Source organism: Triturus cristatus, chromosome 9, assembly GCF_964204655.1.
Source record: "Triturus cristatus chromosome 9, aTriCri1.1, whole genome shotgun sequence".
Taxonomy (NCBI): Eukaryota; Metazoa; Chordata; class Amphibia; order Caudata; family Salamandridae; genus Triturus; species Triturus cristatus.
In genome coordinates, this window is record NC_140592.1 from 415996298 (window position 1) to 416019298 (window position 23001).

A 23001-nucleotide genomic window follows, 5' to 3' on the forward strand; every position below is an offset into this window, starting at 1 on the left:
ATATATTACCATTGAAATGGTCGTCATGTGTTAAAAATGCTAGCAGTAATAAAAAAGGCAAGCTTCTCCGCTTTTCTCTTTTGTAACGTCAGCTGCCAGCCTGCTAATCCCCCTTCCGTCCCTCCCCGTGGCAGGAACCCCCCTGCTTTAAGTAAAACCCTGTCCTGTGATCCCTGCGCTGGGTGCCCCCCTTTGCTGCAGCGCTGGCCGGGCTCACTGCAAGTCTCAGCTTTAAACACAAGACGGCTTGAATTTCGGGCTCAGGCAAGTGCGAGCATCTTCATGCTCTTGCGTTTTTTTTTTTTTATCGACGATAGCATAATATAAGTGCCAGGAGCAGGCCACTCACGCCATTCGCTGCTTTCCTGACCCCGGCCACATTAGCAATACTCGCGGGGGGGTTGGTAGCCGGGGAAATTTAACATTTAAATATAATATAAGAAAAGAAAACTTACCGGTCCGCGCCGCCTCTGTTGGACTGCTCCTGGGCCGGGGTCCCGCGAGCGCTCAGCCGAACAGGAACAGCCGCAACGTCACTGCCAACCCCTCTACTAGCGCCAGGACTGGTTGAGGACAGATATACTCCCTGCCCATTAGGAGACCCGGGCTGCGGCATGAAGCAACCCTCGGTCTCTTAAGGGGAAGGCTAGTGCGCATGTTCGGGCTGATCGTAAAACTGATCAGCCCAAAAACGAACATGCGCACTATTTCTGTGACTGTAGTGCACTGCTGTCCCTCAACTCCCGCAGCCCCGCCCCCTCCCACCCCCTTCAGCGCCCCTTGTTCTACTTCGCTGACACTAATTCCAATCAGGAGTCCTGATTGGAATTAGCGTCAGAGAAGTAGAACGAAGAATTCAATTTGAATGCCGTGGCACTAGTGGGCAACGCCCCAGCGCCCCCAATGGATGCACCGCCACTGATGCCAGTTGTAATTAGTAGAATGGAGCCAAGGTGTGCTAGCAGTAAGGGGTGAGTCGGCACACTGGAGCACCCTTGTCAGAGTGATCACAACCCCCCAGAGGGCTGCTGCCTCTCTGCCCCGAGCCCTGTGTTCTCAGATATGAAGGCAGGGGGTCGTGGGAATTTCCTGGGAGCCGCAGCACCCAGTGGGGGCTCAGGAGACCACTATAAACCCAATCACGTCTGTGCTGGTTGGGCTTTTGAACCTGGTGGGGGTTAGGCAACCCAGGACAGGTAGTGGCTGAGGCCTAGCTCAAACCAAATTGGCAGGTGTGGTTTCCCCAAATTCAACTACAGCAGCCAGGGCCATCCGGCCATGCTGTCGGGCCAATGCTGAGGGCAGACTGTATGTGTGACTGGGGAGCTAACTCCACAGCAGCTCTTACCCACGATGGATCAGGCCACAGCCTTATCTGGCCCACCTCCTGGTGGTGACTTGGAATACAGCAGGGCCAAGACAGTAGCGCCCTGGCAAGCTGAGCCTGTGCAGAAGCAGACTTCGGTGAGGTGTGGTCCACAATCCCTTCACCACTATACTCTAGACTCAGATCCAAAAAACAGAGTTCTGGGCACAGGCCTATCCCTCCCCACACAATTACCAGGGCACCAAACTGAGAAGTCCCCTGTCCAACTGCCCTACCACCCACTGAGGATCATATTGGAGGACCAACACAAGAGTTGGCACATAGCAATGGCGGCCTCCAGAGCAAAAACTGTGAAAACGCAGTAAATAAAAGAGTTGCTCCACCCCCTTGGCAAAGGTCAAAAGAACCACACCCAACCACTGGAGTCGGCCTCACAGTCTCATGGGCACCAGGAGGCCTTTAAGTACCCCCAAAACTCACAATCTCTCTCAACAAAAGCTGACAACTTTTCCTACTGATAGAATTCAAAAAGGGCATTTCCTGCTTTCTCCTAGACTTTCAAAAAGCGATATCGACCTTGACTAAATGATACAAAAAGCCAAACACTCTCGACCAGGTCGACAAGTCGCTTGCTGATCAGGCCCATGATAATGATGACTGAGACCTCAGACTGGGTAAACTAGAGGCACAACAACTTTGGCTTGAAAAAAAACTGGAAGACTATGAAAATCAATCAAGACTGAATAACAGCCACATTAGGGGTTTAGGCAAGAATATTCCTAACGCTTGTTGGAAGCCCATGTCCAAGACTTGTTTAGTCAGCAGCTCCAATTCCAGCCAATTCTGAAGGTACTTTTAGACTGTACCCACAGGGTATTCTCACCCTTCCAGAAAAACAAAAAAAAACAGAACCTAGCCCCAGATGTCTTGACTCAGATATACTACTACAAAGTCAAGGAATCCATCATGTCTGTGTTGTAGACAGAAGACAAGATACAATTTCGGGATGACCAGATATCAACATTCCAGAATGTGTCATTGGCAACCCAAGGCTGCCGTTGTGTCTTTAAAGAAGCGACAACCCACTTACAAAAGAAAAAATACCCTACCATTGGAGGTAGCCCTTTCAGTTCTGCATCACCGAAAACAGCAAGAATTTTCCGCGACAACCCCAAAAGAAGAGAGAGGACTACTCCACTTGCCAATCCGCGATGCTGGTTAGGCCTGAGTGCCCAGAACCTCAATGTAGTAGGGGGAGCAGGGTGTAGAATCCCCACACAAGCAAATTGCGAAGACAAACACACAATCTACGGCAACAGCGAGAAAGAAAACACCGCTCCCAATTGTTCGATGAAGGCTGATAAACAAAATTCATGGGCAAGGGTAAGACAAAAGTGGCAAAATCACCTGCGACAAGTGGTCATTTAGTCTCCTGAACTCTGTTGTCACTGCCCTTCCCCTTTCCGGAGCCATCGCAACCTCACAGGGGCCACTCGACTTGTCCCCCTCACCCGTTCCCAGCAACAAACTGCTACAGCCAATCTGTAAGAATGTGCTCAATCGCAGTCTCCGGAGATCCAGATCAGTACCCAGATGCTGCCCAATAACTTCCTACTAAACTTAAAACTGTGGCTTATGTTTGAATTCCTGTACTCTATTAGAATTCACTTGTCGATTTCCATGATATTCCTCCTTAAACAAGGTTCATGAAAATTTACCAAGAGAGTACCATTTGTACACGTAGAATGTCGCACACTACATGAGGTACCCTCTGGGATGCAGCCTCCTGGACTGCCATGATGAAAGGCCAACCCCTCTCAATAGGGACAACCATAACACCACATCAGTGACACCATGGATACCCCCCAAATGAATGCGCTGTCAGTTGTCAGTCTCAATATACAAGATCTCATTTCTCCTATGAAAAGGGGATCTATACTCAAATGGGTACACCAAAAAGAGGCAGGCATGCTATTCCTACAAGAGACTCCCCATAACAACTCTGATATTGGTATCTCAGCCAATACCATGCACACCCCCCACCAAAATCAAAGGAGAATTAATTCTAGTGAGAAGAGGTCTGCCATTCATTTCACATGCAAAACTGAAAGGTAAAGATTGAATTTATCCAGGCCTAGATTACTCAATCAAAACTGCAAGACTGACCCTACTAGCAATCCATGGGCCAAATGACCATAAGCAACTTTTTTTAGAACAATCTATTCCCTCGGGCTGTGGTATTTAGGAGGAGACCCATAATCCTGGAAGTTGATTTCAATGTAACCCTAAATCTAGGCCTGCATTGGTCCCCTCCAGGAGAACTACACTTCATTGCCCCTTCAACGTTCTGTTAGGTGTGTCATACATTTACCAGTGCCAGGTCTGCTATATCCTAACACAAAGGTGAACCAGATTAAACTTTCTTTTCCAGAATACATAGATCATTTCCCGTATTGACTACTTTCTTGTAGAAGATAGCATCGCCTCAAAGTCCTTGACATAAACATAGGCACATAAGTCTTGCCAGACCACTCATCAGTTTCCCTACAGCTATACTTGAACCCTTCCTGACGACCCTCAAACCGCAGATGGGCAATCATGAAATCGCCTTCCACAATCCCGTCCAAAACAAATTGACCCGCAAAACTGAAAAGAATTACTTCAAAGAAAATGATAATAGGACATAGAATAGAAAATGATATGTGATGCTGCCACAGCAGTCATTAGAGGAGAATGCATCTCCCACATGGCTTTCTTGACTCGACTCGCATCCCAGAAGAAAACCGACTTAGAAAACCAGACACAGACCCTAGAGCTTTGCCATAAACAATCAGGTTCTTCACAAACATATAGAGACTAAAGAACAGTGCAAGGGGAATTAGAAGACCTTCTCATTAAAGAGACCACAAAGGAAATACTCTACACAGACCAAAAATACTAGCTAAAAGGCAACAAAACAGATGGGCTACTGGTTTACAAACTGTGAAAGTGACAAATCAGAAATATGTTAACAATAAAAACAGACCAGGGTAAAACCAACACCACCACAACTGAAATAGTCTAGGCATTCTGCCAGTACTGGTCATCCCTCTACACAGCTCAACCACCATATCCAGAAGCCTAAGATCATTACCCGGAGTCCCTGCATCCCAGAAGCAAGCGACCTTGATTTCTCCATTGTTGATGGCCATATCACAAAAGATGAAGCTAGAGCAGCTATCAAGTTACTTAAACTCAATAAAGTGCCAGGCCCTGACAGACTGTAAGTTACTTTCTACAAAGCGTACACTGCTGTCTTGGCAGTACCACTCACAACGTTGTACAACTCGTTCTTGCAAAGAGGGCAGCTTACTCCCACGATGACAGAGTCTACTCTAACCCTACTTCTCAAACCTGATAAAGACCCTACTTCCTGCAGCTCATACATATTGATTGCACTATTGAATTTAGATGTGAGGATTTTCATGCACATTCTGGGGACCGGCATCCAAGATTCCTGGCCACTACTGATATCGTCCGAACAATCCGGATTCATAAAACCCAACAGGCAGTTGATAATTCCCGGTTAGCACATACTTTAAATGATGTGGCGAACAGACACAAAATACGAATGGTCTGTCTCTCACTGGTTGCGGAGAAAGCCTTCGATAGGTTGGATTGGAAGTTCATAGAAAAAGCTCAGGCTAAACCAGGAGTGGGCCCTAACATTTTTAAGTTTATCTTGACAAACTTTAGGCAACCCACAACAGTTTAAAATCAATGGCAAACTATCCAACACCTTAACGTTAACTAGAGGCATGAGACAGGAATGGCCACTATATCAGCTAATTTTTCCCTCACAATTTAACCCTTAATAGAAAAACATACACAAGCCATTCACGCCATCTGAAGGATCAAGGTGGGCCAGACAGAACACAATTTGACTTTTTTTGTCTATGATGTACTTTTCTTCCTGACTGACCCCGACAACTCCATTCTAGAACTTGCTAGAGATTTGGCAATCTTTTAGACAGTTTCAGGGTTCAAGGTTAACTACACAAAATCCTCTGCTCTGGGGATCTCAGATCCCCAAGAACGATCTATGCCGAATCCACAGAGGGAGGGTTTTTACTGGGAGGACCATTCGATCCGATATCTAGGCATCATACTTACACAGAACATATTTACACTGTTAACCTCCCTCCTTTATTGGACACACGATTTCAGGACCTCTATAGTTGGGGGAAGCTGGAACTCATGGATGGGGAGAATAGCAAGCTTGAAAATTAACTTGCTACCCAGACTGTTATATGTTCTCCAAACACTCCCACTCACATGTCTTCTCCGTCATCTCACAGGTCCACCAGAAAATCCTTACATTCACAAACTATTAGAGGGTACATGGGAACACATTTGGCTGGGGGCAGTGAGGTCATTGATGTGTGCAACACAAAGAAAATCCATACAATATTTTACCCGGATGGTAATTCATGCCTGTATGGTTAAAGGCCATCACAGGTGGTTCAGAACTCTGCTGCAGGGGCTGCGGGGAACTAGGGGATACAATTCACATGAGGTGGTCATGCCCTATAGCTTAGGCTTATTGGAAATTGATACTCCAGAGGTGGAGGCCATCATAAAAGTCATACTTGCAGTGGAATCACTCATCCTTCTGAGGGGAAACCCAGAAGACAATTCTATCTATCCATTAACTACCCCAATGGGTAAAGTTCTCACCCACTTACTCCCGTCAGCTCACCTCACAATTGCATAATTCTGGAAAAAGCCCATGTCCCTTCCACTCCATATCTGGTGGTCCAATGTGTGGTCAGTCTATGCAAATGAAAACCTCACAGCATTGATAGGCAACACAACGCACAAATTTGATGAACATGGGACCCGTTCCAAACCTATATGAGGTGGGGAAAGCGACACAGGGAAGGATCCACAAAGAGACCCCCCCCCGTCCTCCAACGCTCAGGCCTAGATAGAATGTACTGGACTGAAAAGACCAAAAGTCGAGACACAGAACAAGGACACAGGGTAAACACATGATCTTACAACAGCCCACATATCAGAAGCTCAATGGCCCTTCTCTCCACAGACACGTACTGGAAAGTTCCGCTCCGCCACTTCTTACACTGCAGACCCATATAATCACTGCTACAAATACTTGTGATGATGGTAAACAAAGTGAATGTAATACTTTGATGTGTATAGATTCTTAATCCATTCCATCAAACCTATATTTTACAAAACTGTGAAAGTAGATAAAAGCTTTAAAAAATACCCCAGAAAATGTGTGCCAAGCAGAAGGATTGTACTGGTGATGTTGGTAGAAAACACATATTTTATGTAATTCCTTTATTTGAAGTTACAATAAGGTTATGATACAGTACCTCAGTAGTAGCAAATAGTTGGTAATTTACTGTATTTTTCGCTTCTACCTCCCTGGGTATATCCAGAGAGATAACATCATAATTGTCATCATGACCAATCAGTAGGTCTTCTCACTGATATCTTTTCAAACTCCTCAACACTGATCACAAAGTCCCCCACTGAAAAATATAAATATAACCTTTACCAAGAGGATCTCTTCAACTCATGACCTCTAACACACCTTTCTTTGGTAAGGAAAATTCTCAAAAGAGTAGTAGCTAATCAGTCTGATCTCCACAATCATAAAGTAACTAATTAGCATGGCTTTTGGATCTCCAGTCATTTAGACAATGCCACCATCCACGCAGCAATTGTTAATGTTTGCAAAGTTCACTCTTGGAGCGGTTTGACCCGTCAGTAGCCTCGAGTACCACTATCCACCAGAAACTGAAGTCCCCGAACAGTCATCATGGGATAGTGGATTAAACGGGCCAGCAGACTTATCAAATATCTTACACATGATTTGCATTACGTACCTTTTCTTCTTGTTATTCAAAAGTGTAGCACTGCAGCTACCATCCAAAGATTATCATCATTACAAAAAATTAAGCATTACAAGAATGCAAACAAACCTTTAATATGAAAGTGGAAAGGACAATAAACCTGAATAGACAAGAGGGTTGATTTATATGTTGGCGGACAGAGGTCTAGTTCGTCAGGGTGATGGAGTAACTTACTCAGTTGCCCTGACGGAGCCCTGCTTACTAAATTTGGAAATTAGCATCATGGCAGCTCATGTCATTGCTTTTTAATGTCTGACACATGGATCCATCAACATAATGGAGCTGTCTATCAAGCTTATTTAATTTAAATGTTCAAACATAAAATTCCAACGTAAGATTTTACTTTTGAAAATAAAAAAATGCCTACCTTGCCATGGGAGTTATCTCCCATGGTGGAGGGGGGGGGGCATTAGACAGCTTTCACTGCCCCTTGCTGCCAAGACTTTTGAGGCAGTGATGGGCATTAAATGGGCCTGTAGGTCTGCTTATCTAAATTTAGTGGGATGACAGAGATCAACTTCTGACGGACCAATGGAATAAGGGCTGTCAAAGGATTGTAAGCCTGTGGAGATGAGTAATCTTCACCATGGTTACACCAAAGGTCACACAAAAATCGAATACTTCGAAGAACACCTGCCCAAGGGAAAGGTGGACAGGATACAGTGAGAATCCACTGTAATCGCTTAGCATGAAAAAACTTTTTTCCTGGAGACCTCCTCACCCACCAGGGTTATCCCTAGGTGGCATGCTTCATCATTTGGCTTCATCCCAATCCTCTACAGATGGAGGTGTGCTGCGACGTAGGGAGAAGTCAACAGGAAAAAGGTTTTTTCATGCTAAGCGATTACAGTGGATTCTCACTGTATCATATCCACCTTTTGGGAAACAATCTTTACAACGTAGTAATTACATCGCACTACATTTACAATGCAGTCATTACATCGCAACATCCTTTACAACGCATGTCACTACAACGCAACCATTACATTGCATGTCACTACAACGCATGACACTACAACGCATATCACTACAACGCAGGCATTACATCGCAAGTCATTACATCGCATACCATTACAACGCATAGTGCCCCTACACTATCCAACACTTACCTTACTGTTGCTCCCCCTGGAGTTTGAATAGTAATTTTTACCCCTAGGCTATCCAACACTTACTCTACTGTTGCACCCCCTGGAGTTACAACAGTAATTTTTACCCCTACACTATCCAACACTTACCTTAAATGCAATGTAATGGTATGCATTGTAAAGGTATGCATTGTAAAGGTATAATGCGATGTAATGGAATGCGTTGTAAAAGTAGCTAAAATAATTTGTTGTAGTGGCATGCGATGTAAATGTATGCATTGTAAAGGATGTTGCGATGTAAAAACTGCGTTGTAAAGGCATGCATTGTAACATCATACATTCCCACCTTTTCCTTGGGCAGGTTTTCTTTGAAGTATTTGATTTTTGTGTGTCACGTATCTAAAGGAGGATAAACCTAGCCTCTACCATAACCTCCCCCGGTTTTTTGTGTAGCTTACACCAAAGGCCTGCCCACAATCAAATCGGGTGGGCAGACAATCATGTTGGTGGTAAGTATACTCCATTGCAACAATACCACCAACATATATATCAGGCATTAAGACTTGATCAATGCTGAAATATTATTACCTGCTCCATCTTGAGAAGAAAGCAGTCGATGAAGTCCCTGGGGCAGTTGGGATCCAGCGTGTCCTGATGTGCTTTAACACGTTCTGAAATGAAATTCGTCAATTCGGTGATGTTCTTGTTTATTAAATGGAATGGTCCAGGAAGACATTGCATGAGACGAGGAAAGGCGTTCAGCAGCTGGAAGAAGTAAAAAGGAAGCATCTCTTTACAAGTTAATTCTGGGATCAGGATCTAGTCAGACAGATTACTTAATTGTTGACCTGACACAGTTTAATAATCCCAAGGGTAAGGGGGATTTTCAGAAAGACCCATTAAAGCATGAAAGATAATGGTTTAAAACACATTGTAAAAATTTGCAAAATGGGCCAAAAACGTTTATTCCTTATTAATGTTTCAGCAAACAATCTGTGATCTACAGAAAGGCTACCATCCAACATCACTACACATATAATAATGGGATCAATGCAGCCGATACAAATGCACCCTCGTTCGTTGTACAGTGATAAATTGTGAGTTTAGGGCAGGAGTCTCCAACCTTTTCTGTATTGAGAGCTACTTCTGCTCAAGGAAAGTCCTGCTGAGCTACTAGCAAATGTTATCCTTTAAAATAGTGATAGCACATGTTAACATTACACTATGACCTCCCTAACAACCCTGGGCATAGTGGGCGTAGTGAGGCTACGTGAAGCAATACGGAGTGGGGGCAAATCTACGCCCACCCGCACACTTCGCATAGCCCTACTACGCACCGCCCGCCTCCCTCCCGCCCTCATTTTACAATAACTAGAAACATTAGATAAAGAAAAATTACTTACCTGAGCTGTCGCGTCCCGGGGCTCCATCTTGCTGTTTCCTGGATATCTTCTTCCTCAAGAATGCGCATGCGCGGGCGCCCGCGCATTCGTGAGGAAGAAGCTATCCCGGAAGCAACAAGATGGAGCCCCGGGAAGCGGCAGCTCAGGTAAGTAATTTTTCTGTATTGCTTGACTGTTCCAAGTCCAAGGATCAAGAACAAGTGTTATTTTTCAACCTATAAAGAGATATTTAGATTGCTAGGGGAGCCCTTGGGGGCAGCAGATGGGTATTCATCTTCCTATAAGGTTTTCAAGTCTCCTGCCGGCCCCCATGACTCCCAAATAGGCCTTTAATCCATTATTATGCGGTCTTTACCATGCAAGACCATTACCATGCATATTTTATAAGGAACATGCCTTTACCACGCATTTCCGTTACCTAAATAGCTTTTGCCACAAATTGCTGCTGCTGCTTTTGTGACTGGACCAAAATCCTGTGCACACCTTGCATACTCACCTATGCACCAATTCACCAGGCCTGTGCTATCAAACAGTCCCAAGTTCTTTGCAAGCATTCACATCAGCTCTGTTATCAAAGCGGATTTACCAAAATGTTTTGTCCTTTTCTACGCTCATTGGCATCAGCGACAAACTCATACATTTTGATTCAGATGACTTGATTTTCTTTAGTTTGTTTGCTGTCATAATGAAGGGCTAGTAATGTTTACTTTGTGGCACTACCATGAAAATAAGAACATTGTTTTTTCTTTCTCTAAATAGGAATCATACATTGTAATTTCAGGACCTGACCATCATTGGCCCACTAAAATTGTGTGCAAATTGTGAACCCAATAATTTGCGATTTCACAGGGCACGCAAGTTAACAGATACGTAACTTTTACCAGATCGTGGGCTGGGGTCCTTGAAATGAGGAATAATGTGTTAATAATAAGTTGGTCCCTATTCCCTAATGGACTCGAAATATAAAAAATGTGACCATTAGAATCCCTCCTGATTTCGCTCGATCTCTTTACTGGATTATCTGGTAAAGGTCGTAGGCAGGCTCTTGTTGGCTAGATTGAAAGACTGGGTGGAAAGGAAATGTATACTATTGGATATTCAATATGGCTTCCATAAAGGCCTAGGGACGATTGAGCAGTGCTTAACTCTAAAGGCCGGATATGGATTTCGACAGACGGATTACTGTGTCACAGCTGTAATGGATATCCCATCTACTGAAATATAAACCTCATTATATCCTATCAGATTTTTTATTTCGGTGGACGGGTAATCCGTCACTGTTGAGACAGAGTAACTCGTCTTTTGAAATCTAAATCAGGCCCTAAATCTGTCAATTGGGAAGTATTTTCTAGGCAGGAAAGTTCACACGTTTTTAGCGTTAGCGGACATATCCAGCGCATTCTATTGCATTATCCTCAAATTGTGGTCCATTTTAGAAGAATTAGGAGTAGATCACTCCATAATCATGTTTTATGGGACCTGTATTCAAGAAGCAGAGCTGGAGTCCGGTATGGCCTGCGGGGTGAAGGCATAACAACGTTTGACATGGAGAGGGGGGATAGGCAGGGATGTGTTCTTGCCCCCTTTTGTTTATTCCATATATCAACAACTTATGAAACGTGTTGGTCAAAGCGTGCAAGGATCTCCGGCAAATTAGTCAGCGCCTGATTCCAGTCCTCTTCTATGCTTACAATGCTTTGCTTATGGCTTGCACCCCTATGGGACAACGGCGTTTATTGACTTGGTTGGTTCTAGGAGTTTATGCAGGATCTAGGCTTAGTAATTAATCTGGGCACGACTTTTGCAATGAAATGTGGGAAGGTCCAGTGAAATACCAAGACTTATTTGTTAATAATACCAAGCTAAGTTTTATTCCCTCATTTTCATATTTGGGAGTTATGTTTTCACAGAGTGGGACATGGAAACATGCTATTATTTCTAGGAAATTAAACTTTGTAAAATCAACTGCTACACTGTCTAATTTCGCACACAGACTCTGCAATAAACCGGTTAATGAAATGCTATAATTAACTATATATAATCAAGTGTTTATCATTAGCATTGTATGTGGCAGAGCTATGGGGACTCAGTCATATTAATTCTCCACAAATTGTGTATAATGATTTCGTTAGAACTTTGTTGTCAGTACCCCAGAGTTGCTCATCTCAAATTTGTCAGTCAGAATTGGGGATGTCATTTTAAGTTAACATAGGCTGTACAAACGTTACGTCAGTTTGAAAGGGAATGGCGTGAGCTGTATGAACCGGAAGCCTCAAAGGAATATAAAGTAATGATAGTCGTTTATAAAAAAAACTATCATTGCAAGGAGGTCAGATTTTTATGAGCTAAGGATTAAGGAGGCAAATAACACACCAAAGGAGACCTTTAAAGTACTAAGGAAACTTAGCCAATGGCAGGAGCAGAAGGCTACTGCTAACCTGGAGGACTGTAACAAGATACAGAAATTCTTTCTTAAGAAAGTCAGGGACATCTTAATGGAAATAAGTAATGCATGTATCAGTTCATACCCCTTGCTAGTGGAGGAACCACCTGATTATCAGGGTGAGAAGCTTGCAGTATTCCCAGCACTGGATCTAGACTGCCCATCATGCATCATGGCTAGAATTAAATCAAGCTCACCAGAGGACTCTTGCCCCCCCCAAAGGTGTTCAAAATGTCACTCTGTGGCACGGGTGGAACTGCTGTCCTTTTTAAACTGCTCCCTGGCAACCGGGCAGGTTCTACTTAATTTTAAGGAAGCCATGGTAACTACACAACTGAAGAAGGCAGGGGCAGATCCTAAAAACCTGAAGAACTATCGGCCTATATAAGCAAAAGTAGTGGAACAACATGTACGCAGAATTCTTTCCCTATTTTTAGAGGAACATCAACTGTTCCATGTGGGTAAGGCAGGCTTCAGGGCTCACCATAGTACAGAATTGGTGATGCTCTCAGTGCTAGATGAACTTAGGCTAGCTGTGGATAAGAAGAAGCCTTCAGTGCTGATCTTACTGGATCTCACAGCCGCGTTTGACATGGAGGACTATGCACAGCTGCTGAACCGCATTCAGGGAATCATAGGCATGGCATTTAAGTGGATTTTCTTTCTATTTATACAGGGCTTTGGAAAATATCAGCTCTGACGAAGTGGTACTGCGCAGATAACATTTGAGGTTGGTTTGTAATTTTCTCATAAGCGCTACAAGACCATTGGTGATCACGTGCTATATAAATGACATTTAACATAACAACCTCATCCTATCTGGTTGTGGCATAAAGTGTGGTTCTGTGCTGGTACTCATCAAAATTGCAAGGTGATTGAAGCCAGTCTTAAATTCTGCAACATTTCTTCAAATTCCATGGTTGAAAAATGTCAAATACACTTGCTTGGATATGGGGCATGCGGAATTTTTTGAAAGTCCTGTAACATTGCAGCCTGTTTCCAGGAAAGAATTAAATAAAATGTGCAGTTTGATGTCCGAGGAAGCAAGATTGACCACAGAACTACCAAACCTAGAGGAATTAGGAGCCAAAAGACTCTAGTCACTTTTGCCTTGCAACCATATCTAAGTTTGTCCATAAAACCCAGCATAAATGTGTCCTGACCAGCTTTAGACTGGATACTTTTCATCGACTAGTGACTTTTACGACTCCAAGTGATTGGTCTAAACACATGCCTAAATGCCAACCAGACAACACATCTACTCAAAGCACTTAACATACTCTGTTTTTTTAATATCTTTCTTAATGATCTCAGGAAAAGATACCTTGTGCAGATTTTATGTACTCTAAATTTTAAACAATGCAGCCCTGCCTTTTTGTATTTACAAATGCTATCATCCCAGCCAATCTATGACAAAAATATCAGAATACAGTTTCAGAACATAGGATATTTTTTTATTCCATAGAATAATTTTATGAAGGTGGGAACTCTTTATTGTTGTTTTTCTTTTTAGAAAATGTATGCTTTTATGATGTCTGATGAAATCGAATAAAGTTGATTTTGACTTTGATCCGAATTTCAAGTTGTGCGAAATTAACGTGTGTTTGCCTGACAATTTGTGCCATTTTTCACCTGCCGCAAATTGTTTGATTACATCCACTTTAATATAGTTTTGGATGCAACCTAGAGTTTGGGCCCAAAGTAAGATTACCACCTGTTAACAGGCTCTCTGAGGGCTCAGCTAGCCTCCATTATGTTCTGCAGCATGTTGGCACAGACTTTCAGGATAACATCTAAAGACTTGTATAAATTTTACATTGTTATGTTGCAATACTCAGGGATAGTTTATCTTCATCATGTGCTTAATTACCTTTTTCCTTCTATTGTATATACATTTGGAGTTTTTTGCCTTGCTGTGCCTTTTTTATATCTGCATATTCTTTGCTTACTGACAGGGTCTGAATTACATTTGAATTTTAAGCACTTTAGCCTCTACGCCTCAGTAAATTCCATAGCCTTTTTTTTAGAAAGGCTGCGTGGCACAAGAACTGGAGCAACCTTATCACCCTTCTATCAAAATCAAGAAGAAGATAAGGAAGGCAGTAAGTACCACACAACACCCAGGCTGATTTTCATATAATAGGTCCAATTCTGTAATGGCAGAGTAGGCAAAAGGAAAAAAATGGAATTGAATGTGGCTCAGAGCAATTACTACTGGCTTAGGTGGATTAAGGACTGGTCTTACGAATTGTGGGTTTTTCTAGCACCCGATGAAAGTTGAATGATTTTTTTGACATGTAGTTTGATATTCGAAGGGCATTCTTGTAGCGTCCTCCCAAGCTTGGGTACTCATAAGCGAATACACCACACATGGAGCATAGTATTACATGTCGTTATTCCACTGCGTCTAACTGCAAACTCATCATTTTAAACATCAGCTCTGGTCATCACACTCGAACACTTACATCACAGTTCTACGGAGTTCATCAGGAACCAAAATGGTCCCCTTCATCACTAACTCGCACAACACTGCATCTCCCCCTTTGTTAAATAAAACATTTTACAGCTATTTCTATATATACATTACAACTCCTCTATAAATCATCGTGGAGCTCTGGCCAAACACCCAAATTGTGTCCTCTGAGACTGTGAAGAGAGAAGAGAAATGTCCATGACTGGCACTGGTGATGTAGGGGTAGATGCAGTCAGAGGGCTCTCTACACTCTAACTGAACCAGTCTCATTTCCAACATCAGGAACTGGTGAATGATGCAGCAGATGTCTAAAGTGCAAAGAATCTAGTGTAAAAGACTTTCCAGGACAGTGAGCAGTCACCATGTGTCCTTCACTTGTCACAAATTTGAAGGGTTGGAAATCAAAGGTAGTATCAGACTAGCGCTTTTCTGTTGTCGCAACAATACTCTCTCTCCTTCATTGAAAGTAGTGTTCTTGGCACAGCTAAGCTTGTCAGCATATATTTTCATTTTTTGCTTACGTCTAAAGTCTGTTTGAGGAACTTCACCATCAGTTATAGATCTTCTGCTAATTTATTGTGGTAATTTGGTCATCGTGGCTCTCCCAAACAACAGGGTTGCTGGGCTTTCGCCTGTCGTGGAATGCAGAGTCGACTGGTAAACTCGAAGAGCGGAATGAGGAGCCTACTTTAGATCAAGCTTTTCCAATGTAGAATGCTGGACAGTCTTTTTAAGTGTGCTCATAAAGTATTCGACAATGGCATTTGCTGGTGGCCAAAGAGGTGTGCTTTTCTGATACTTTACATTGAGATTAAGTCTGAGCAGTGCACTCCGCTACGCTTGTGGAGTTTGTGAAGAAATTTGCCATTCGTGGAGCTCGGGGAGTTCCGAAAAACAGTTAGTCAACGGCAAGTTGGTGAGCGCAAGCAAGGAAAATCCACCTCCCGCCGAGATTTTTCCTTGCCCGCGATCGTCAACATCAAGTTGGCGAGTGCGAGCATGGAAAATCAATATCCTGGAGAGATTTTTCAACGAGGGCGGTCAGATATCTCATCGTGAGTGGTCACATATGCTTGTGACTGGTCGCGTTGAGAAACCGCCCATTCACATTGAGAAAGCTGCAGCTCGAGTAAAAATCTACTTGAGCGGCAGAAAGGAAGCAGCGCCCGCTTGCGCTGTGCATGGTGCCGTTCGTGATGATTGCACAGTGCAGATAAGCACCTGGCACTGAAAATCACAGCGAACGGCATTTATCCACCGCACTCCGCTGCTCATGGAGCTCTGCCTAGCACAGCTGAGTTTTTTTTGCACTTCGCAGAGTTCCATGTAGCAGAACTCCGTGAACTCCACCCAGGCTTAATTGAGATAATCAAGAAAGTCCCTGAATTCTCTACTGCTGAATAGTGGGACCATTATCAGACTATAGAATTGAAGGAACAACCCACATTACAAAAATGCCATCTAATCTGTCGATGACTCTTTCTCGTGTGGTCAATGAGTGATCCACCAATGGAAAACGGGAGTATTCATCGAGGACTACCAACAGGTGATGTCCATTGTCAAGAGGACCAAAGAAATCAACAGCGATTATCTCCTATTGGTAAATCCGACAAGTTCATGGTATGTTGATTGATTTTGAGACATAAGCTATTGCTTAAATGACGGGCTTTTAACTCTTTTTCGACAATCGAAGATGAAAAAAACAGACTCTGAGAGCACATTTAGTGGCAGCAATTCCCAACTGTCCTCATGGGCCACTTCAATTACTTGTTGTTGCAGACACTCTGGTATGACTATTCTTGAACCTCATAAGACAACACCTTCTTGAGTAAAGGACAGTTCATCTTTCACATTTTTAAACTTCTGATATTCGCTGTCACGTATGAGAGGTCGAGCGTGCTGCTTCCAGGATTGATGTGCAATAATGTATTTTAGTATCAAGCTGTCACTATCTATGTTCATTGCAGTAGTTATTTGCTGCACTGAAATAGCAGCAGTTGTACTGGACTTTACGATGAAGTTAATGTAGGCTTCAGCTGCTTTGGAAAAGGTACCATGACACTGCACTGTCACTCATGAAAAGTAGTCAGCAGGGTTTTGATCTATTCCTTCTCTGTGCACAATAGTGTAGTCATATTCCTGTAATCACAAGCCCCAACGTTCAATTCTAGGAGGCATCTTGGCATTTGGGCTGATCTGTTTCAAGAGTGAAAGGTTTTTCATATACAAATTCGTGTAAATGTTCACAAGCCCTCACCACTGCTAATCTTTCTTTCTCAGGTTCTAAATACACATGTTCAGTTTGTGACAAACTTTTCTTTGCATAGGCCACAATATGCCTTTGAGCATTGGATGTCCACTATTTTGGGCAAGGATCGCGCACAACCTGACTGAGCTTCCATCAACAACAACCTCTGTATGAAGCTTGAGATCATAATAGGCCATTTCAGTGACATTCTCAACTTCATGCTTCATTTTCTTAAAACTTTATTCACATTCACATGTCCAGTAAAATAAAGAATTAATTTTTGTTAAGTCTCTGAACGGAGCACTTGCTGTGGCAAAGTCACATGTGTATCTAAACAGTAACTGGCCATGCCAAGGAATGTACAATACATGGTAACCTCTTGTGGGGGATTGGTGGCTGACAAAGATTTTACTTTAGCTGGGCCCGGCGTCATAACCCCATCAGAAAAGATATGGCCGAAGAATTTAAGTTTTGGGTTCTGGAACTCACATGTATCAGCATTCAAAGTTAGACCCTCATCAGCAAATATAAAAGTCACACTAGTGTAAGAGCTTTATCATGTTCCTTTTGGGTAGCTGCGAAAGCTAAAATATCATCACTGTAATTGAAAGCATTCATGACTAGTTGTATGATATGTCGAATGGCATTTTGAAAATGTTCTGCAGCTGATGACACATCAAAATGTAATTGTTTATAACCTAACAAGCCAATATGGGTAAAAAAGGTGGTAATATACTTGAATTTCTTTGAATTACAATTGATGATATCCTTTGTTCAGATCAAGGCAAGAGAAGACTTTGGCACCGTTTAGCTGTGTGATCATGTCAACAATGTGTGGACCCGGATGTTGCTCTCTTTCAATCGCCTTGTTAGCTTGACACATGTCAACACAGATGCATATAGCTCCTTCACTGTGCTTTTTGGGCACTACCACTATGAGTAAAACCCACAGAGTAGAACCAGTTGATCGATAATGATATCATACTTAAGTAATGTCTTGAGCTCTTTCTCAACAGCTTCTTGTAGATGGAATGCAATTTGTCCAAGTCATTGAGCTGCTCATTGATATGCAGTTGCACTTTCATGGTCTTAAGTTTTTCTAAGCCCTGAAACAACAACAGGAACTGACTTAGTATTTCCTGATGAACATTCATATTGTAGTTCACAGATATCAGTCCCATATCAGCAGTAGTATTGAAACGGAGTAAACTGGCACTTGACACAGTTCCTTGAAGTACATGAATGGGTGCTTGTACTTTTGTCTTTTTAGGTTTTGCCTGTACAGTGCTTGCGCTCTGCTTGTGAAATCTATCGCATTTAATATAAACTCAGAAGTGGTTTACATCCCGCCCTTCTCTTTACTGGCTTTTCATTGGTTCCTGTGTGTGCCACTTACTTTTCCTCCCTTTTTTATTGGCTGTAGCATATTTTTCTGCATTTACAAATACTTGTTCCTAGTCTGCTTCTATTATCAGTTTACTGTAGCCGAAATACTGTTAACATCTGTTTTGGTAGAACTATTTTTTCACAAAGTTTTGCCTCTTTTTGCTTTTTCATCTTGCAGCACATTTATATAGTAACTTATCAACTGGAGTGAGTGATTTGCCTAGAATCTCATTATGTTGCGCTGCCAAGACCTAAACAGGGATACCCAGCTCTTGATTCAGCAGCTCTGGCTGCTGCGCCACATCCACTCCACTCCCGTGTTACTTCTCAGGGACCTCTTTCCTTCGTCCCGGACGATGGCAGATAAAAACAGCATTTTATTCATCACATAGGCGAAACCCATGCATTACCAGTGCTTGTTTGTTTTTCATGGTTGCTACAAATGAACCTGGACTGTTTAATGGTGTTGATGCAGCCCATGTATACACTGTAGTCTTCAATAGTGTAGAACTGGGCAATGGTGCAGTTCATTATATTTCTGCTCAGGCATAATATTTATTGATGCACCACTATCAATGAGAAAAGGTATGGAGCAACCATTTACTTTTAGTGTAATTTTGGGACAATGGTTGAATGACTTTTGTGATTTTACTCTTTGCCTTCTATTCTTTTCTGCACGCAACCAGTCCGACATGCGCATGTTTTTCTGAGGTAAACATTGACATCACACATCCATCTTCTTTACTGTCATGAGACAATGAAAAAGAAAAACTCTTACACGAAGATTTAGATGACGATCGACTTTGCGTGGTGTCGATTTGCCTCAACTGATGTTACCACTTGGCCTTGTGAGCATACAAAAAACGCCACTTCTGGAACGTTTGGGTGTCCATTTTGTTTTCCCGTCGGCATGCACTTAGCTTTTTCTTCGCCTTGCAAATTGTTACAAAGTGGTTCTCCTTGCCACAGCCCTTGCAAACTTGTCCAATGGTGGGCCATTTGCCTTCGTGTGGAAACGAAAATTCACATTGAAAGCAAAGTTTCTTCTTTTTTGGAGAGATCACTTTGTGTCTGTTAGACCTGGCACCATTGGCGTGGGTCACCCTTCCATTTTTGTCTGTGCCTCAATGTGTTTTTGTGTTGATGTTAGCTGCCCAGGGCACTGTGCCACTGCCATCCAGTGCCACAGTGCAAGTGCTCCCTATGGTAAAATATATTATGTGAATTGACTTCCACGTTTGGTTTATTTGGTTTACTATCAGTCCCTAGTAGAGTGCACCAGGGGTGCCAAGGGCTCGTATATCCAAATGCTGCTAGTGGGCTTGCAGCACTGGTTGTGCCACCCACCGAAGCAGCGGGGTAAAATGTGTCTAGGGTCTGCCACTGCAGAACCTGCGCGCGGTCTGGTACCGTCGCGCTGACTGAGCAAGTGTCCCCACTTACCAGTCCCTAAACCTTCCCTTAACTACATGTTAGTCACCCCTCTGGTAGGCCTGAGCGCAGGGTGCATTGTAGGTGTAAGGTAGGGCATGCCCTGATGTGGGTGGCATGTCTTAATAGTGAATTACAGCCATTTTCGTTTTTCACTATTGAAGGCTACCTGCTCTCCATAGGCCAGATTGGGCTGCTGGGATCGCTACACGCTGTGACCCCAGTGGACTCAGAGAGCATGGTAGAAAGTCATGTTTAGTATGCCTGAACTCAGGATAATAAAATACGTCTTTTAGTAAAGGTTATTTTAATATCCTGGGTTTGCAAATGCTACTTTTAGAAAGTTAGCCTTTGCGTGCCTAACCATCTCAGTCTGCCTCTGCTGTGTGTGTGTGTTCTGCCTAGCAACAGTACAGGAGCAGGGCTGGGGAATTCCAGGAGACAGTTTGGCTGCCAGGTGGTGGGTAGGGAGATTACCCCAGGATGGGTGGGAGGAGTGCACCCTGACTCTTGAATAGACCTGTGCTCTGCCACCACAAAGCCGGCGCCGCCCCCTGTGGAGCGGCTGATGTCTCTGCCCTGCTGCTGAAAGGAACAAGCCAAGTCACCACAACAGAGTGCTCCAAAACTGGACTGAGCCAGGCCCAGGCCCCCTGGCACTAAAGAACAAAAGAATCCCTGTATAAAAGTAGGAGCCTGGCTCCTAAGAAATCAGATCCAGATTGAACCACGAAGGAACTCTGCCTGACTAGAAGGACCTGGAAGAAGCTGAAGGAGGAGTAACTTTCCCTGACCTGAGGGACTGGCCTGCAGTAGGTGCCTTGCTAAGAAAGGAGAGGAAAAAGACTGAAAGAGACTTTTGCACTTTGTTCTTCAACTATCTCCAAGGGCTTGGAAGAAGAGCTTGCCCCCTGAACTGAACCCCAGGACCAGTGGGTTCACCGTGTCTCCGCTCGTCTGAGAATTCGAGCCGTGTGCTTTCTCCCGCCGGAGTGCCCTGCGCACCTTCGCATCCCTCCTAGGGCCGTGACACCCAGAAGCCTGGCCGCCTCCACTCGCCGAGAGCCCCGCTCTACCTGAGTCGCTCTGGACCCACGAGTCTGGCCGTCCCGCTTCCCTGTCACCTGCCTGCTACTGGAGCGCGCTTGGTGCCCTTTCGCCCTCCCGCCGGATTTCTAGTGGGGAAGTGAAATCCAGCCTCGGACGGCCGCCCGTACGTCGTAACGTATCCGGCCGCCCCGCTTCACCTCCCAGCCTGAGTCTGACCGTGCCGCCCTCCGCAGTGACCTCCCGCACAGTCCGTGTCGGAGGCCCTGGGCCGCACCTGTCTACCGAGAGCCGCCCGCTGAATTCTTGATCCGGAAGACCCACGAGGTGCAGAACCTGCATCTCTCCTGAAGACTCGTCCAAGCACATCGCACGTTCCCAGGTACAGTGAACTCTCTATCGGACTCGGGGTCCGCAACGTTCTGATTTCCCCGTATCACTGTACCCTGGGTGCCCTGCGCATCATCGTGACTGGGCCGACTCAACCGAGCCCTGTGAAGCGCTCGTGATCGAATAAGTTACCAAAGACAAGAACAGTGCCTAATTATCATCTTGTGGCTTCCATTTCGCAACCATTATTGATGGTCTTGTACATGCCTGCGTAACAAAGAGTCTTTTATATAAAGCATCCGTATTTTTGATACAACTTACGCCTGGTGTCCGTTTGTGGGGGATCATTGTGGTTTACTGTGTGTGATCATAAATGCTTAACTGACTAGCGCCCTGAAGTTTAGCCCTGACTGCTCGCGCCACACTACCTATAGGGTGAGCAGGGGTTGTCCTGAAGGGGTAATTCCCTCGCCCTGAATAGAAGAAGGGACCGCTGCTTGTCACAAGTACCTACCTGTGCCAACCAGAGGTTCCCCATTCTAACAGTGTCCTTTAGCTTTGTGTTTCTACTTACTTTTCATGTTCATGACTGATTCACTCTGGGCACCTCTGGCCTCCGTCTCAGCCGTTTGTCGTTGATGTTCCTTAACTCTCGCAGCCATGAGAACTTGCTCCAGACTAAAGGGGTTCTCTCAACATTCATCGTCTGAATGAATCTGACAGACATCCATCGATAACTCAGTGTAATATAGCTTCTTCATCATTGAATTCACTCAACATACAGTGTTTGATAAGTGTAAGTCTCTCAACAGATTTGTCGATTGTTTCGCCAGCTTTCTGTCATTGCGCACTGAAAAAAATATCTTTCTTAATCAGCATTCGGCATTGGATTAAACTTAAAATGTAACACTTCTCTGACTTAACAGTATGTGACTTCGTCAGTTCACAGCAGTTTCTTTAATACCTCTAACTTCTTCACTGGCAAGAATTTTAATGTATATGACAATCTTCTTGTGTGTTTCTTCCAGTGCATCAATTAAATCATCAAATATTGCTATCCAGGCAGTCAATCTGTTACCAATATTTAGCTTTTTAGTATTATGAAGGGGGTGCTGGTTTCAGAAACAACAGCAGTGCCTTATCATGTGCTCTTTTCAGCAGCCACTGAAAAAGTCTACTTTTCCGAACGCAGCTCGTGGCCTTGCAGTCGGGTCTGACATGATTCATCACCTTCTTGAGCACAACCTCGTACTTCAGCTCGAGATGCAGCGTCTGGTGCTGATGCTGGATGGCTCTCTTTACTCAGGATCTCGTAAGCGTGATCATATTGTCTTTATGTCTGATTATCCCTGCCTCTAATGTTTCTCTGCCATTCTCTGCTTCTCCTCACAGCGTTATTTTGCACCTGGCTGTCGCTGCTCATTGCTTTTTACATACCTGGTTGTAACTGCCTTTCAACATTTCTGTGCCTCAGAAAGGTTTACTTTTTTAGTATGTCGTTGCACTCGGCGGCGACCGCGTTTCTGTACCTGATCATCACTGACTTTAGCGTTGTCAATCTGTATGATTCATAGGTCAGTGTTACATAGTGGTGCAGTACCTCTTTCATGGCCTTACTAGAAGGTTTCCGGCAAACAATGAGTAAGCTTCTCAGTGAGGCTTTTGTTTTCTTCAAATGCTTCACACTGGCAGGTGTGGCGCTTTGACTCCACATATGCTAAACATCGATCTTTACTTTGAGAAATGGGTGATAGGCATGAGCAGTTTGCTGGACCACAGCACACTCTCTGGGAGAGCACTGTGGATCTTCGGGTAATGTATCTCTAACTCATCACCAGTTATAGCATCCTCCCCAGCCTGGGTACTCATAAATAAATATACCACACATGAAGCTTGGTATTGCACGT

The 23001-nt window shown here is 43.9% G+C and overlaps 1 protein-coding gene across 1 annotated transcript in view; it reads right to left on the reverse strand.

Moving 5' to 3' along the window:
• The window catches only part of LOC146798073 (cytochrome P450 2G1-like), a 998619-nt gene that overhangs the window by 165108 nt on the left and 810510 nt on the right, over positions 1-23001 (reverse strand). The window contains exon 15 of the mRNA XM_085625291.1: positions 8922-9098. Within this exon, the coding sequence (XP_085481417.1) occupies positions 8922-9098 (177 nt within the window). The remainder of the gene's footprint in view (positions 1-8921; positions 9099-23001) is intronic.